This window comes from Garra rufa, chromosome 16 (genome assembly GCF_049309525.1).
Source record: "Garra rufa chromosome 16, GarRuf1.0, whole genome shotgun sequence".
NCBI lineage: Eukaryota > Metazoa > Chordata > Actinopteri > Cypriniformes > Cyprinidae > Garra > Garra rufa.
Genome location: NC_133376.1, coordinates 22,180,963 through 22,200,010, shown reverse-complemented (window position 1 = coordinate 22,200,010; position 19,048 = coordinate 22,180,963). Strand labels below are relative to the sequence as shown.

Sequence of the window (19,048 nt, the reverse complement as noted above, 5' to 3'; positions counted from 1 at the left end):
TTACAGAAAGCAGAAATCAATGTGCCCCAGTAACAACATTAAAACTTTTATCACTAATATTTTTAGAAGCCCCAGAGTGATATTATTGTCCTTCCAACCTGTTTAAAAATAATGTATAAAAAGCGTTTCTTTATAGCATCTCGGAAAGCGTGATGTTTGTGTACTTGGCACTAGAGGTTCAGAGGCTGTTGCGGTGGGAGTGGTTTGTTCCTAAGGGAAATCAGCAGCAGCACACACAAGTCTGAAGATTATTATTAGTGCCGAGCTTTAAAGCACCGAGCTGTCTAATAAAAAAAACTGTGGAGTTAGTCACTGAGGAACAGCGTCAAGGCTGGTGTAGCAGACTCAGTGGAGTGTTAGTACTTAAATAGTCTGCCACTGGGAGTTTTGAGAGTGAAAACAACCACATAAAACAGAGGACTGACTCACACTGTTATACAAATCCACAACTATTAGATGAACCAAAAATGTAAGCTTTTGCCTATTAGACAAGGATGACAAACTTGCATTCCAAAAGAAAGTTTTTGTCATCTCCACTCCGCAGCCAATGTATAGCAGGATGCTGTACGATGTCTGACTCCTGTTGTATTCAAACACACACTATTACTTGTGTGCAACTTGGTACAGCCAATCAGATATACAGCATTCAAATGAACAGGTAATCTGCATTTGTTTGCCAAATTGTCATCTAATCAAGACACAAACCAAAAAAGACTAATTAAAGGAGAACTCCGGTGTGATATTGACCTAAAGTGTATTGAATCATGATACCGAGTGTGTGAACGTACCTTGCATATCTCATCTCGTCTTGTCCACTGCTGTCCGAAATCTGGGGTCAGTTAGCCGATGCTCACAACAGGTTGTCAATGAGACTCAATGGGGCATCGAAGTAGCCATGTAAATAAATCACTGTTTTATGCCATTTACAAGGCACAAAGTAGCTCCACACTTCATTGGTAGACTTCCAAGGGCCCTGACATTTAAAACGAGACATTGACTCTCATTGACAACCTGTTGTGAGCATCGGCTAACTGACCCCAGATTTCGGACAGCAGTGGACAAGACGAGATGAGATATGCAAGGTACGTTCACACTCGGTATCATGATTCATTACACTTTAGGTGAATATCACACCGGACTTCTCCTTTAAGTCAGTTGTAATAATTTTCTGAATCGTTTTTTTTTTTTTCCTTTGGGGTCTACTTAATTATTTAGTTGGTGCACCAAATTTGAATTTTTCTTTAATTTTATTTGAGGAGGTCTAACAGCATGTTTGAAAACTGCGTTTTCATTTTAAAACGTTCTCCTTCTACACTAGTACAAACATTTGCCAAAAGTTTCTCATCTACACTGAAACATCACAAAACATTAAATTCACTTCACGGCGCATGTGTAAAACCTCATAAAAGCTTACGCTAAGTTTTAATTCAACAGGCAGGATCATTTTATTTAAGAAACTATTCAGGTCGCACTCACTTACCATTATATTTTTTTATCTGAAATGCAACTGCCCTCATGTTTTGCCACAAAACAGCAATGTCACTTTGCAGAACTGTAATAGGAAGAGTGCAAAGTAGCATACTGTATATTTAACAACAGTGAAAGTGAATCGCACATAACAGGCACACCACCAGTATAAAGGATTTTTCCAATTTTATCGTTTAATTCAAATTTAAAGGGGTCATCAAGTCTATAATCTACTTTGGTTAAAAATTCTCAATAGTAGTGTAAAAAAAACCACCCTTTTACTTTGTCAAAATAAGCTCTGCAAAAAAATTAACTAATTTTATTGCATGGTCCCTTTAAATGCAAATGAGCTCTGCTCGCCCTGCCCCTCTCTGATGTGGGATTATGAGCCGTAATGTTTACTTTAGCTGCATTTAGCTGCGTTTAGTGGCAAAATTTGCCAACAAGCACATTATTAAGAAAGGTCGCTTGCAAAGAAACATAAAAAAACCCTTATACTCACTTCTGCTGTGGGTGAAGCTGCATCAGGAACGATTCGCAACGAGTAACTTTATTCTCTGAGTCTTCAGCGGCTCAGATGTCGGAAGTAAATGACGACTGCTATGTTCATTATTACATCCAACAACAGAACACCTCAATCGCTCAATCTGAGTCATTCTTGTCTTCCTCTGCACCTGAGTCACACAATGGAGATGGAAGTCGGACTGTTTCAGCTCGGTGAGGGCAGGTCTAAGGTAAGGCGCTCATGTCAATCAACCATGGTGGGAGCAGCTTCTGTCAGTGTGTCGTCACAAAGACAAGAAGATGAGAATGACCTGATTTTAAAAAGGGGATGTTACTTTCCACTGGGTTTTATCATTGTAGGGTGGTTGTGTACACAAACTGCCAACATACATTAATGTTCAAACAACATGTAAAAGTTAGTTTTGCATCCGATGACCCCTTTAATGTTTTGCCATGATTTTATTTTTTAGAAATCGAGGAATCGTGATTTTGAATAGATATTTTTCCAAACGTTAGAATTAGACCACTTTTCAATGATAACAGTAAAGAGAACAGAACGATCCAACTGCATTTCGGCGCACGTGATTAACCGCCCACGTGTGACGCGCTCATAACGCTAAGCGCCATTCACACAGAATGTGCTTTTGTGTTGACAAAGATGCGACGCGGGCAGTGGAATAGGAAAAACATGCAAGCAGATGGGAGTGAACCTCTTAACTTGAGCGCTGCATTTTTATAATACCGTTTCATGCATGAGACGCTGCAAGAAACGCGAGTGCAACAGTCAAACACATCCAAGTTTACGTAGAAAATTAAAATTAGAAAATTGTTTTCGAAAGCCTCCATTTTCACAGTCCACAATACAATGCGAAAACGCAGTTTTCAAATGTATCTACTTTGAAGAGTGTTTTCAAAAAGCTACGTTTTTCTTGACAAAAACGCTGTCTCAGTGCAGTAAAGGCCAAAACGGAGAGAAATAGATGCATTTTCAAACGAAAACGAGTTAGTGTGGACAAGGCATCAGTTAAGGCTTAAAGTGTTCATGTCCAAGAATTTGTGAGCCTTAGTAGACTTAGTTTCTTCAAATTGTCAATTTAGACTGGGACTGAGCTATATTCAGAATGCATTGAGTTCTGAAAGTCAGGTTTGATGTCAGTGGTCATGAAACATACAGGAACCAATGATATTTGTTGACATTTGGATCAAAATTGCTGAAACACATCTAATTTCATCAAATTAATTTTGAGGATTGATGTGCAACAGCAAAAACTCAGGGAATAATGACTTACATATCTGTGTTTTCCTCATACATGTAGTCATATGCTATAGAAAATGTATTTCATACATTTCATAAATGTATGAAAACTACTTTATGATTCTTTTTTTTTTTTTTTTTGGTCATTTCAGAGTTCAGCACTCTTCACTTTTGAAAAACTTCCTTTTCAGAATGCAGAATGTATTTTATTTTATATTATCTATTTTTGTTCTAAAAAATATTTTGCCATATTTTTCCTCCCACAAAATAAATTCAAAGGATTAGTAATTTATTCACCCATGTCATCCAGGATGTTCATGTTTTTCTTTCTTCAGTCAAAAAGTAATTACGTTTTTCGAGGAAAACATTCCAGGATTTTTCTCCATATAGTGGAGAAACGTCACGTGTGACCTTTTCAACACGACTACGTAATGTGTGAAGTTGTGGATGCGGAGCTAGTGTAAGACAAGCATTTGTGGTTAACTATATACCTTTTTATTTTTTAAGGAAATAACCAATCGTTTTGCAAGTTAAGACCATTATTCCTCATCTGGGATTGTGTGGAGCCCTTTGAAGCTGCAGTGAAACTGCAATTTGGACCTTTAACCCATTGATCCCCATTGAAGTCCACTATATGGAGAAAAATCCTGGAATGTTTTTCTCAAAAACCGTAATTTCTTTTCACCTGAAGAAAGAAAGACATGAACATCTTGGATGACATAGGGGTGAGTACATGAGGTGTGAACTAATCCTGTAAGAGTTTTGAAGTTTTGAAAACCTACCTTAATTTAATATGCCCATTTCTATTGAAAACTAGCACAAATTACACAGAATCAACTGACCTAAAAATGACCTAATTCTGCAGCAGTAATTAACAGTTCATGGCAGCAACTTCCCAGTCTTACACAGGCACAAAACACTAGATGCTATCAGAGACAATGAGTAAATGAGACGTTCCCCTTTATGGACAAGGGGTAGTGACCCGCGGAGGAAAGCGCACACACTTCATCTTCCTCCAGGAGAAAAGAAAAATGGAGTGTGAAATTGGAGGGGAGTGTCTGGGTCCACCCAAGGGAATATATATATATGTGTGTGTTGGGCTATAGGACCAAAAAAGCAAGCAGCGTTGGGCGTCAGATAATCCCAACATAAACTTCAAACGGCGTTGAGAGGATACAAGTGAGGACTTTTTGAAAACACACATGCCATGCTCTTGAGATGAAGGGCGAATCTAAAGTGGGTCAGTGTGTCTTAGATGTTGTAGATCAATAGCTGTGTGTGTATCACCCAGAAAGCCTGTATTCCTCATAATGGCATTTTCAGCTACTAGGATACTCATTATAACACAACAGAAGGCTCATGCAGCGCTGAATATAACACTTTAACTTCAGCGAGTTCACATCTCACCTTTGTAATTTGATAAGTCTTCTCAAAAGCGGGCTATATTTATCACCGCTTCTGGAGAGGCACAATCTTTGAAGATTATTTGTGGTTATGCATTGCACATCCTACAAAGGCCTACAGATGCATAATGGCTTTAAACAAAAGGAAATTGGATGGAAAGCATAGTTGTTACTTACTAATAGAGCACTTCGTTGGCTTCATGTCTTTCGTAGCGGACGGTTTCACACATTATCCTGAAAAAAAAAGAGGACAGGAGAGAGAGAGAGAGACTCATAAATCAGTGACATATCCAAACTTAATGGTTCCAAAAGAAGCAATGAACCTCATATTTTTGTCTGTGATTATGAAATATCGTGTTGTGAAAGCAAAATGGATTTCGTGTGGGTATTTAGGTCTGGCTGGCATTGTGTTGGAAAAGAAAAACAATACAGGCTGCCTGTTGTTAAGAACAGCAAGGACAAAACCAAAGTGTGTTTGTGCATGACATATTTCAGTGTTGGTTTATGCCAGAAGTGCTGTTTAAGCAAACTCGGACGTATCGCCGCAGAACAAAACATTCCAAAGGACAAAAACATTCTTCAAAAGACATGCCTTAAAGTTCAGCTCAGTTGGAGGGTAGAAAGTCAACCAAGTCCATCTGACACATTCCTTAAGACATGTACGGACCACTGAAGGGGTGCCGGAGGGGTCAGGTAGGGTTTGGAATGTTCTAGAACACCGTGGTCAAGTAGCAAAGTATTTTTCACCCCCCAAATACGCACGTCCACATTTGTATAGATATAATGATGTGAAAACCTTGAGAAGGTCTTAAAGTTTAGACAACAATGCAAATACCTTAAGCCAAAAACAGATATTGCAAAACTAAAATAATTAATTAATTTATTAATTAATAACTTGAATATCCTAACCAGCAAACAATAACAGTCTCAAACTATTATTAAAAAGCTAATACTGATATATAACTGTTCACAAATTTGAAACAACACATTTCTTACAACAAATACTTGCATAGCAATTAAAGAAAAAAAAAACTGTAAAATAAAATGTAATTAAATTACATAAAAACGAAATTAAAATAAATAAGTTGCATAGCAAATAAAATAAAAATATTAATTAAAAAAAAAATCTGTAAAATATATATTTTTGATTAATCAAAAATATAAATAAAATAAATAATTGGTAAACAATAAAAACATTTAATAAAATAGTTGGTAAACAATTTACACTAAAACATAACTAAACTAAAATAAATATATATATATATATATATATATATATATATATATATATATATATATATATATATATATATATATACACACTGACACTAGTGGACAACTTAACTAAAAATAACAGTCCAAAACTATTATTAAAAAGCTAATACTGATAATTAACTGTTCACAAATTATAAAACAATAAATGTCTTACAACACATACTTACATAGCAAATAAAAGAAAAAGAAAAATTATTTTACAAAAACAAAAAGTTAAATTAAATTAAATTAAAAATAAAATGAATATAAATAATTTGTAAGCAGTTTAAACTAAAACATAACAATAATAAAATAAAATAAAATAAAATAAAATAAAATAAATAAATAAAATAAAATAAAATAAAACACTAGTGGACATTTAATTAATTAACTACAAATAACAGTCCAAAACTATTATTAAAAAGCTAATACTGATAATTAATTGTTCACAAATTATAAAACAATAAATGTCTTAAAACAAATGCTTACATAGCAAATAAAAGAAAAAGAAAAATAATTTTACAAAAACAAAAAGTTAAATTAAATTAAATTAAATATAAAATAAATATAAATAATTTGTAAGCAGTTTAAACTAAAACATAACAATAATAAAATAAAATAAAATAAAATAAAATAAAATAAAATAGTTGGTAAACAATTCACACTAAAATAAAATAAAATAAAATAAAATAAAATAAAATAAAATAAAATAAAATAAAAAACACTAGTGGACATTTAATTAATTAACTACAATTAACAGCACAAAACTATTATTAAAAAGCTAACACTGATAATTAATTGTTCACAAATTATAAAACAATAATTGTCTAACATCACATACTTACAAATAAAATAAAAAGAAAAATAATTTTACAAAAAAAAGTAAAGTTATAAATTAAATAAAATAAAAAATAAAATAAATAATTGGTAAACAATTTAAACTAAAACATAACTAAAATTAAATTGAATTAAAAAAAATGTAATTGTTGGTAAACAATTCACACTAAAATAAAATAAAACAAAATAAAATAAAACAAAACATTTAATTAATTAAAAGACATTTAATTAATTAACTACAAATAACAGTCCAAAACTATTATTAAAAAGCTAATACTGATAATTAATTGTTCACAAATTATAAAACAATACATTTCTTAGAACAAATACTTACATAGCAAATAAAAGAAAAAGAAAAATAATTTTACAAAAAAAGTAAAAGTTAAATTAAATTAAATAAAAAATAAAATAAAATAAATAATTGGTAAACAATTTAAACTAAAACATGACTAAAATAAAAAAATAATAATAAAAAAAATAATTTAATTAAATTGTTGGTAAACAATTCACACTAAAAAAAATTAATAATAAAATAATAATAATAATAATAATAATAAAAAATACTGACACTAGTGGACATTTAATTAACTAAAAATAACAGTCCAAAACTATTATTAAAAAGTGAATACAAATACTTACATAGCAAATAAAAAAATGTCTTTGTTTGAATTGCAATATTTGCTAAATAAACTAAAATAAATGACTAGTAAACAATCGACACTAAAACATAACTAGAAATAGCAGTCCAAAACTGTTATAAAAAGGTAAAAATAATTGTTCACAAATTCTAAAACAACGAATATCTTTACTATTTTTGTAATAAAATAAATATTGACACTAGTGGATAATATAACTAAGAACAACAGTCCAAACCTATTATTAAAAAGCTAACACTGATAAATTATTGTTCACAGATTAGAAAATATCTTTATTTATCTAAAAACAGTTATTAAAAAAAATAATAATAAACTAAAATAAAATATACAAAATAAAATAATAAATCTATCAACCCAAACATTGCACATCTGTCTATCTTTCACACATCTGTATGCATAACCCACCATCCACCACATGCTTGACCTCAAAAACACTTTTTTCCATCTACTTTTTTTCCATCCATTTATCAAATCCTTCTTCGAGTTTTACCTCAGTTGGTGCTCCCGAAGATTGGACAGCGCCTCCATTCCATGCAAGTAGGAATACACGATCTCCAGGTCCTGCAGGTAAGAAGAAAAAGAAAGAGAAAAGATCAAAGTCTATTCATCTGCAAAAGCACACACTCTCCCAGAATTCTCAGCGAAGGACGAGAAGACATTTATATCGCATTGAAAAGAGTAGTACAGAAAATGGCACTGCTAAAACACATGGAAACATACATTCAATGTTATTTTACAACAGTGAACAATAATATAATATTATAAAAAATAAACATCTATAATAAGAAAAAAAAATACTCTATATATTCTAATCGACTGGTACGCTTATTTACGCATATTAACTGCCCTTACAACACTTTTCTCTTATATCCATTACTATAATCCATTTTGAAACAAATTCAAAAACATGAAATATCATTTATAGGCGTACAGTGCAAACAGGCTTGGCAAGACAGTGCTAAACAAATAGTCTCAGGTCCCTAAACAGGTCCTTTCAGCAGAGAGCTATAAGTGGTTGTTCAGACAGACCGGTCACAGTGTCCATGTATCTGAGGCTGAGCACACAGCGGACCCTGTCCCCTTCCACACTGATGCCACAACTGGGCCGCCTTTGTGCTCACAAAGGCATGCTGGGATAGCGACGAGGACAAAAGAGGTTCTGTGCTCGCACACAGACGCACTTGATTATAAACTGAGAGACCCTGTGTGACAAGGAACACAAATGCAAACACACAGCTCGCCAAACATTTGCCTTCTGATATAGTACAAGTAAACCTCTGCCTGCTTGTTTTCCCATTAAGACTACAGGATTGCTTGATAAATGAGAACTGAAATGGAAGAAAGAAGAAAACACACGGCTGTGCTGGTCAGGTGAGACTGGGCCGGAACAGAGTAGGTAGTATTTTTGGTCAGTTGTAAATTTGTAAATATTATGAGATGCAGATCCAGACTGTAGGTTAAACAAAAAGGCATCTTAAATGTCGTCTTGAAGGCTCTATGTTTGTAAAAGGGCGGGTGATCCTAAATTCACCTTTATACATAGGTTATAGAGGGCAAGGTCACATGGGCAAACTGTAATGGAATCTAATGGTGAACTCCATCTTTTGTAGTGTCCAGAGACTGAATAGAAAATTGCTTCAATGATGTTTTGTCACCCCCTGCTGCTAAAAGCGCTACACTGCATAACGCGTTTATGGGATATTATGGGATATTATGGAGATATATAAAGAATATAATAAGTAAAATTATATTACAATAATAATTATAAAATGATTATATAATACTACAAAAATAAACCAAATGAAATAAATAAAGAATTATAGAAAATATTTGGACAGCGCAAGGAGCTCAGAGTCAGTTATTATAATTTTTCCATTCTATTTGTGCTTTAAAAATAAAATCTTAATATTAAAAGAATTTCTTAAATTAAAGAATCACATAAAATACCAAAATAAAATGCACAACCAATTCATTTATTTAATTTATTAATAGTTTTTTTTTAATTGTCAAATAATATTTATCGTCTTTTTTTGTGCAAAAAAAATAAAATCCCCCAAAAATTCTTAATCTTAAAATAATTTCTTATATTGAAGAGTTACATTAAGCATTTATGGGAAATTATGAAGAAGTAATAATAATATATTAATAATATAATATTATAATATTTTTGATAATATAAAAATATCTAATAAACCAAAAAATAAATAAATAAATAAATAAAATAAAATTCTGGACAATTGAAAAAAAAAAAGAGCTTATTAATTTAATTTTTTTTAATTTTGTGCATAAAAACAAAATTTCTTACCATACAAATAATTTCTTATATTAAAGAATTACATTAAGCATGTATGGGAAATTATGAAGAAATAATAATAATATATTAATAATATAATATTATAATATTTTTAATAATATAAAAATATCTAATAAACCAAAACAAATAAATAAATAAATGAATAAATAAATAAGAATAACAGAACATATTTGGACATTAAAAAGAAAAAAGAGCTTTTTTTTTTTTAAATTTTATGCAATTTTGTGCATCATAAATTCTTATCATACAAATAATTTCTTAAATTAAAGAATTATAAGACTATATAATATAAGAAAATAAAGATGCATGCCCAAATGTCTTTTTTCCCCCATCTATTAATTTAGTAATTTAATAAGAGCTTTATTTTTAAAACTGTCCATTTTTTTATTATTATTTTCTTTTTTGTGTATTAAAACAACAACAAATTTCTTAATATTAAAATAATTTCATAAATAATAAAATACTTTCTTATATTAAAAAATGAAATGAAGTGTTTATGGGAAATTATGAAATAGAAATTAAGCAATAGCAACATATTAATAAATAATATAATAAATAAAAAAATATATTATTTAATATTTATTTTTAAATCAAATGCACCAAAATAAATACATAAATATTTGTCTTTAATAAAAAAATTTGTCAAACTTGTTGCATTAAAAATGTAAAAAATAAATAAATAAATAAATCTTAATTTAAAAATATTTTATATTAAAGAATTATAAGATTACATAAAATATGAAAATTAGGATGCCCAACCATCTTTTTTATCTTATTATTTAATTGTCAAATTTTTGTTCATCAAAAAATGTTCTTAATATCAAAATTATTAAAATAATTAAATTTAAGAATTAATTCTGGGTGGTTTCTAGGGTATGCTTAGAAACGTAATAGCACATTTCAACAAAGCCAAATCATTTGAGGCATTTGTAGCACAAACGGTGTGGCACGTTACATGTTAAATTTAATGCTTAAGGGTTTGTCTAAATCTATAACCCTAAAAATATGCATCAGTAATAGTGATGCTTGCTTTAGAGCAAGCAAAAAAAGAACAATAAGACTGTGACAATGACAAAGGACCTCTTGGCTGGTGTGCACTACACAACTTCTCCACTAGATGTCAGGCTGGTGTAAGATTTGACTGATTCGTGTCCAGCTCTTTCTGCTCCTCTTACCGCCTCTACTGGCTGGAATGAAGCTTTACCAGAACACTGTGGCTTTCTTTTTTCCCCCCTCAAATATTACTAAATTCAACATGGAAAGAATGTGCAGAACCCCATTTCTTCAGTCCCAGTGTCCCCATGAGGAGTTTTCACTCCTTTATTTTCTCTCTCTGCCAAGAGTTCATAATGAGACCACTACAACTTTGCTCTAAATGCACAATGAGAAGGAAGAGGTTTCAACTAATATATTTACATGTGAGAAGAGGATTTCAACGTAAAGTTATTCTTTGCTCTATTATTCATCAGTTGTACATGTAATAAAATAACTAATACTATAACTAATAATTTTTTTAATTAACATAGTTAAGTTCATTCAAGAATTGAATGAACAAGCATACTGTAGTGAACATGTTCTTACTCTTTCATACTGACATATACAAACTATTTTACATTGTTATCATCAACTAAAACGACTAAAAAACTACTGTATCAAAATACATCAGAAACAAAAATAATAATAATAAATGTCAGAAAATAGTAACAAATATTAAATATACTCCATTAAAATATGTAAAAACAAGGCACAATGTACTGCATTAATATAAATTAATTTTCTGCATTGATTTTTTTTCTTCTTCAAGTGTTTTATTTAGATTTTTTGTATTTTATATAGTTAATAAGAATGTCTTTAAAATGAATGGATAATGTCCTGTCAGACCATTTTTAATAATGACTTTTTACATTGCAGAAAAAAATAAAAAATACAACTTTAAATAAAAAAGAGAGAGTCTGCTCTAAAATGAATAAAAATAAAAATGTATATAAATATTTTTGAGTTAATGGAAATGTCGTAAAATGAATGGATAATGTCCTTTCAGATTGTTTTTTATTATTATTGTTTTATTGTATTTTATTTTATTTTTTACATTGCAGAAAGAAAAAAAAACATTGAAATAAAAAACGAAATAAATAAATAAACGAATGCTAAAAAAGACTATATTAATACTAAACAAAAACTAATTTAAACAAAAATAAAATTAAACTAATTTTAATTTAAAACATAAATTATTAATTCTATTACTAAAATGTAAAAAAGGTGGATAATGTCATGACAGATTGTTTTATTATTATTATTATTATTATTATTATTATTATTGTTTTTATTATTTATTTATTTTTGCATTGCAAATTTTTTTTAAATAACTAAAAAATTAAATAAAAACTAAAAAGAGTAAACTAAAATTACTAAAAATAAAAATGAATATAAATAATAAACAAAAACTAATTGAAACAAAAATAAAATGAAAACAAAAAAATAACAAATCTAATTTAAAACATTACTAATTAATTATTAATTATATTACTATAATATTGAAATGAAAGGATAATGTCCTGGCAGATTTGTATTTATTTATTTATTTATTTTTAATTATTATTATTATTTACAGTGCAGATTTTTTTTTTAAATAAATAGATGAGTATGCAAGTAAATAACTAAACAAATGGATGTAAATATTAAACAAAAACTAATAAAAATGACAAAATCACAATGAAAATACTCACACCCTCAAAAAAATAAAAATAAATAAAAAGTCAAATATAAATGCTTATGGTTATTGAACATACATTTTATTGTTTTTAGTTCCATCAGATTTGATGGTTATGCATTTTATTAGTTGCTGTAACCCTATAGCATACTATAAAAAAGAAAAATCAATATTGGCATAAAAAAATCAATTTTACTATTGCCATAATAACTAAACAGTCTTGCTGCTGGGTCTGAATCGTTCACATATCGTGCACTGTTTACACACAAAGCAAAAGGGTAAACTGAGAATCTGGCGGAATTACCACTACAATAACCAGCACTCTTTTATTAATGTTTTTTCTTCTTTTCACAAAAGGCTGAGCCTCTGGAGCAATTTTCCAACAGATGCCAGGTTCAGAGTTAAACGCCACTGGGTTTTCGCACACACTTTGTCCTCTCTTTCAGCATGGTGACTACTTCCTCCCAGTGTGCTTTGTGACAAAGGGACCATTGTGTTTTTTGATTGGTCAAACACAATATGTGAAGCCCAGGGCACTCGATGGTTACGCAACTCTCGTGGGAGTCAGTGGGTGCCTTGGTAACAAGCTGAGCGACAAACACCGCTGAGACCAGGTAGAGCAGGAATGATGAAACCGGTGAGTTATGCAAACAACAGTAGCTGTTTAGCAGTAGCCTTGAATAAAACCTTCACCAAACTCAATGAACAAAACCATGACACTGTGCCTGCACAGCCTATTCTATGTGTGCTGCACACACCACAAAAGAAGCTCACATATAATACAGCAAATATGAGCAATAGTCCTTGAAAATGACAACAAAGGCAGCTTATGTCTCACAATTCTGAGAAAAAAAGTCAGATTTGCGAGTATTAATCTCACAATTCTGACTTTATTTCTGGCAATTGAGTTTACATCATGCAATTCTGAGAAAAAAAAAAATTCAATTGCAAGTTTTTATTTCACAATTCTGACTTTATTTCTCGCAATTGTGAGTTTATGTCACACAGTTCTAAGAAACAAAATCATACCTGCAGGGTTTTATCTCACATTATATCAGATTATATCACACAAATCTGACTTTATAACTCGCAATTGCGAGTTTATATCACAATTCTGAGAAAAAAAAAGTCAGAATTGTGATACAAACTCATATTTGCGAGAAAAAAGTCAATTCTAACTTTATTTCTTGCAATTGTGAGTTTATATCATGCAATTTTGACTTCACAGCTCAAGTTTGTCTCACAATTCTGAGAAAAAAGTCATAATTGCAGGTTTTTATCTCACAATTCTGACTTTATTTCTCACAACTGTGATATTATATCATACAATTCTGACTTTATAACTTGCAATTATGAGTTTATATCTCACAATTCTGAGAAAAAAGTCAGAACTGCAAGTTTTTATCACGCAATTTTGAGAAATGTCAGAATTGCAAGGAAAAAAAAGTCAGAACTCTGAAAAAAATGTGATACAAACAGACATTTGTGAGAAAAAAAGTCAATTCTAACTTTATTTCTCGCAATTGTGAGTTTATCACGCAATTCTGACTATAGCTCGAGCTTATGTCTCACAATTCTGAGAAAAAAAGTCAGAATTGCGAGTATTAATCTCACAATTTTGACTTTACTTCTGGCAACTGAGTTTACATCACACAGTTCTAAGAAAAAGTCAGAATTGCAAGTTTTTATCTCACAATTCTCTTTATTTTTTCACAAATGTGAGATTTTATACTTTATAACTCGCTTTTGCAAGTTTATATCTTACAATTCTGAGAAAAAAGTCAGAACTGCAAGTAAGTATTATGCAATTTTGAGAAAAGTCAGAATTGTGAGAAGAAAAAAAAAATCAGTATTGAGATACAAACTCGCATTTGCGAGAATAATGGCAATTCTAACTTTATTTCTCACAATTGCGAGTTTATATCTCACAATTCTGAAAAAAGTCATAATTGCACGTTTTTATTTCACAATTCTGACTATTTCTCGCAATTGTGAGTTTATATCACACAGTTCTAAGAAAAAAGTCGTAGGTTTTTTATCTCACAATTCTCACGTTTTTTCTCACAACTGTAAAATTATATCACAATTCTGACTTTATAACTCACAATTGCGAATTTATATCTCACAATTCTGAGAAAAAAGCCAGAATTGCGAAACAAACTCGCATTTGCGAGAATAAAGTAAATTCTAACTTTATTTCTCGCAATTGAGTTTATATCACGCAATTCACACTTTTTAGCTCACAATGGAGTTTATATCTCACAATTCTGAGAAAAAAAAAGTCAGAATTGCGAGTATTAATCTCACAATTTTGACTTTACTTCTGGCAACTGAGTTTACATCACACAGTTCTAAGAAAAAGTCAGGATTGCAAGTTTTTATCTCACAATTCTCTTTATTTTTTCACAAATGTGAGATTTTATACTTTATAACTCGCTTTTGCAAGTTTATATCTTACAATTCTGAGAAAAAAGTCAGAACTGCAAGTAAGTATTATGCAATTTTGAGAAAAGTCAGAATTGTGAGAAGAAGAAAAAAATCAGTATTGAGATACAAACTCGCATTTGCGAGAATAATGGCAATTCTAACTTTATTTCTCACAATTGCGAGTTTATATCTCACAATTCTGACTTTCACAATTGTGCGTTTACATCATAGACTGTAAAAAAGATGGACAACGCGTCTCCGCTTCTTTCCACTATAGAAAAGTGAAGCCAAAACAGCTCAATATGGTCGCTACCATCTTGGGGGAAGTTACGTCATTTGGAGCCAGAGCATGCGCAGTAGAGGTTCGTTTGGAGCCAGAGCATGCGCAGTAGAGGTTCGTTTGGAGCCAGAGCATGCGCAGTAGTGTCGTGAGGCGGAGCCACGGTGTCAAAGTCCCGCCCAAACTCCCGCAGACCCAATCGCACGATCACAATCATGACACCACACCCCGTTTTTATAGCATCAAATAACTACTTAAAAGCAAACTTATTAGAAAAACGAACACCTGAGCATGAATCAGCATTATAAGAACTACCTCACACGATGGAAATCACCTTTGGAAAAAAATTATTTGCTGTGTAATTCGATTATTTAGTTTGGCTCACGTCCCATTAGATTACATGGAGAGGGCGGGGTTTATGACCTATACTGCAGCCAGCCACCGGGGGGCGATCGAAAACTTTTGGCTTCACTTTTCAGGACACCTACGGCACGCCTGGTTTACATCATACAATTCTGAAAAAAGTCATAATTGCACGTTTTTATTTCACAATTCTGACTATTTCTCGCAATTGTGAGTTTATATCACACAGTTCTAAGAAAAAAGTCGTAGGTTTTTTATCTCACAATTCTCACGTTTTTTCTCACAACTGTAAAATTATATCACAATTCTGACTTTATAACTCACAATTGCGAATTTATATCTCACAATTCTGAGAAAAAAGCCAGAATTGCGATACAAACTCGCATTTGCGAGAATAAAGTAAATTCTAACTTTATTTCTCACAATTGAGTTTATATCACACAATTCACACTTTTTAGCTCACAATGGAGTTTATATCTCACAATTCTGAGAAAAAAGTCAAAACTCCAAGTTTGTATCACGCAATTTTGAGAAAATTCAGAATTGCGAGAAAAAAAGTCAGTACTGAGATACAACCTCGCATTTGCGAGAATAAAGTAAATTCTAACTGTATTTCTTGCAATTGAGAGTTTATATCACGCAATTCAGACTTTATAGCTCGTAATTGCGAGTTCATATCTGAGAAAAAAAAGTCAGAATTGAAAGTTTGTATTATGCAATTGAGAAAAGTCAGAATTGTGAGCAAAATGTTTTTATCTCACAATTCTAGCTTTATTTCTGACAATTGTGAGTTTATATCATGCAATTCTGAGAAAAACTGTGCAACTGCAAGTATTTATCTCACAATTCTGACTTTATTTCTCACAGCTGAGATTATATCACACAATTCTGACTTAATATCTCACACTTGCAAATTTATATCTCACAATTCTAAGAAAAAGTCAGAATTGTGAGTCCGTATAATGCAATTTTGAGGGGAAAAAAAGTATTGTATTGTATTATTTAACTTTATATTTAGAAATAGTAATATAGTATATAGTAGACCGTAAGATATAATACTTTAGCGCTTCAGAAGAATAACATTGAAACATTGTTTTTGTTTTTGATTTCCACAGAAGTAAGTCTGAAACCACATGAATAAATAATGATATTCCAATGACAACTGGTAGTAATGATAATTTTTGGGTGAACTACTCCTTTACTGTTGCAAGTAAAAATCAGGAGATCAGCAAAACCAGCTCAAAGTAGCAAATTAAATAAGCAACTCCCTGTAAATTGCACACTTTTATTTTAACATGGTAATATTTTACCATCTGAAGCCACTTTGCAGTGCCAGCACACTGCAGCTGTTTGCACACATATTCTGTTGTAGCATCTATAATGCTGGCTGCAGAAATGAACTGCAGTGTTTTGCTACTTAAAATGCTTCTTCTCAGCTTTGTATCCCAACATCTTGAATGCAACCCATTACGACGCATCTTGAATGGGTCAAGAGGCTCTTCACATTCCACTCAAGGCATCACTGTGTCCATGGCAACCGGCAGTCTAAGTATCTACATGATCAGAGTCAATAATTTCCCTCTATAGTAATAAACAGCGCTGGGATCAGCTGTCTGAGCAGGTGGCATCTAAAAACCATCAGTCCGATGAGGACAATCATCCCAACATTAGGCTGAATTGTATCGTTGGCAGGGTAACTAGCCTCAAGAGTTCCTAACCACAGCTCAAAAGTGGTTTGCTGGGTCTCTGCATGATTTAATCAAAATCCAGACACCGCATCCAAGGAGAAAAGAGTGACCTATGTAGACATAATCAACATGCAATGACCTTCATTTATAATGACCTTTGTTCACAAATTAAGATATTTTTGATGAAATCTGAGAGCTTTCTGGCCCAGAAAGGTAGTTAGGACATCGATAAAATGGTCCATGTGACATCAGTGGTTCAACCACAATGTTATGAGCTACGAGAATACAGTTCTGTGCAAAGAAAACAAAAATAATGATTTTATTCAACGATTTCTTCTCTTTAGTGTTAGTCAGTGTCTATGCGGGGTCAGAAAGCTTTCGGATTTCATCAGAAACATCTTAATTTGTGTTCTGAAGATGAACAAAGGTCTTAGGTGTTTGGAACGACATGTGGATAAGTAATTAATGACAGAATTTTCATTTTTGGGTGAACTATCCCTTTAAATGGAGCAATATTACATAGTGGCAAATCACAGTTGTGTCGTTGACACAAAGAAGGTATATTAAAACATAAAGGCATGATTACTAATTTTAAAATAGCATTGACTCAGTTCATTCCAAAAGTTTGCTGTTAATAATAAAAGATTAAAGCTTTTATTCAGAACAGATACATAAAACTGATCAAAAGTGACAGTAAAGATATTTATAATGCTACACAATATTTCTACTTCAAATAAAAGCTGGTCTGAAAAGTCAATTGCGTGATATAAACTCGCTTTTTAGATTTTTTTTCTCAGAATTGCATGATATAAACTTGCAATTGCGAGTTATAAAGTCAGAATTAAAATAAAAGTCGCAATTCTGACAAATGATATAAACTAAATTCTGTTTTTTTTTTTCTCAGAATTGCAAGCTTAGATCTCGCAATTCTGACTTTATATATGCAATTGCGAGTTATTAAATGAAAACTGTGAAATAAACTTGCAATTCTGAGAAAACATCGCTCTTTTTTTAACTCACAATTGCGAATTTCTCACAATTCTGACTCGCATTCTCATTTTGATCTCATAATTCTGACTTTATAACTCACAATTGCGAGTTTATATCATGCAATTCTGAGGAAAAATTCTGAATTACGAGTTTTTCTCTCACAATTCTGACTTTACAACTCACATTCGTTTTTTTATCTTACAATTCTGACTTTATTTCTCGCAATTGTGAGTTCATATTTCATAATTCTGACTTTATACCTCACAATTGCGAGTTTATATCATGCAGTTCTGAGAAAAAAGTTCTGACTTTATTTCTTGCAACTGCGAGTTTATATCATGCAAAGAACTGACAAGTAACATTTAATTAAAAGTGAAATTTTCCACTAGAAACAAGTATTTTCCTGTACTCTAATAATCTTTTTTTTTTTTTACAACTTACAAATATATTTTTCAATGTATCGTGAAAATACATTGTGTACACAAAATTAACTAAGGGATGTAAATGTACAAAAACAAGTCTGCTTAAAAAAATATATGCTTAGATGGGTGGATAAAAGCTGTTCTTTCTATATATAAAATTATGGTTTCCATAAAAATATTAAGCAGCTGTTTTCAACATTGATAATGAGAAATGCTTCTTAAAGGAGTTGTTCACTTTCAGAACCAAAATTTACAGATAATGTACTCACCCAATTGTCATCCAAGATGTTCATGTCTTTTTATCTTCAGTCGTAAGAAAATTATGTTTTTTGAGGAAAACATTTCAGGATTTCTCTCCATATAATGAACTTCTATGGTGCCCCGAGTTTGAACTTCCAAAATGCAGCTTCAAAGGGCTCTAAACGATCACAGATGAGGAAAGAAGGGTCTTATCTAACAAAACGATCAGTTATTTGCT

At 31.3% G+C, this 19,048-nt stretch overlaps 1 protein-coding gene across 5 annotated transcripts in view; it reads right to left on the bottom strand.

Moving 5' to 3' along the window:
• Positions 1-19,048, bottom strand: part of rapgef2b (Rap guanine nucleotide exchange factor 2b) — a 148,598-nt gene that overhangs the window by 100,517 nt on the left and 29,033 nt on the right. For all 5 annotated transcript variants that reach the window (XM_073820043.1, XM_073820046.1, XM_073820047.1 and 2 more), the window contains exons 2-3: positions 7,867-7,937; positions 4,807-4,863 (exon numbers count right to left, since the gene is read on the bottom strand). In XM_073820043.1, coding sequence (XP_073676144.1) covers positions 4,807-4,863; positions 7,867-7,937 — 128 coding nt within the window. The remainder of the gene's footprint in view (positions 1-4,806; positions 4,864-7,866; positions 7,938-19,048) is intronic.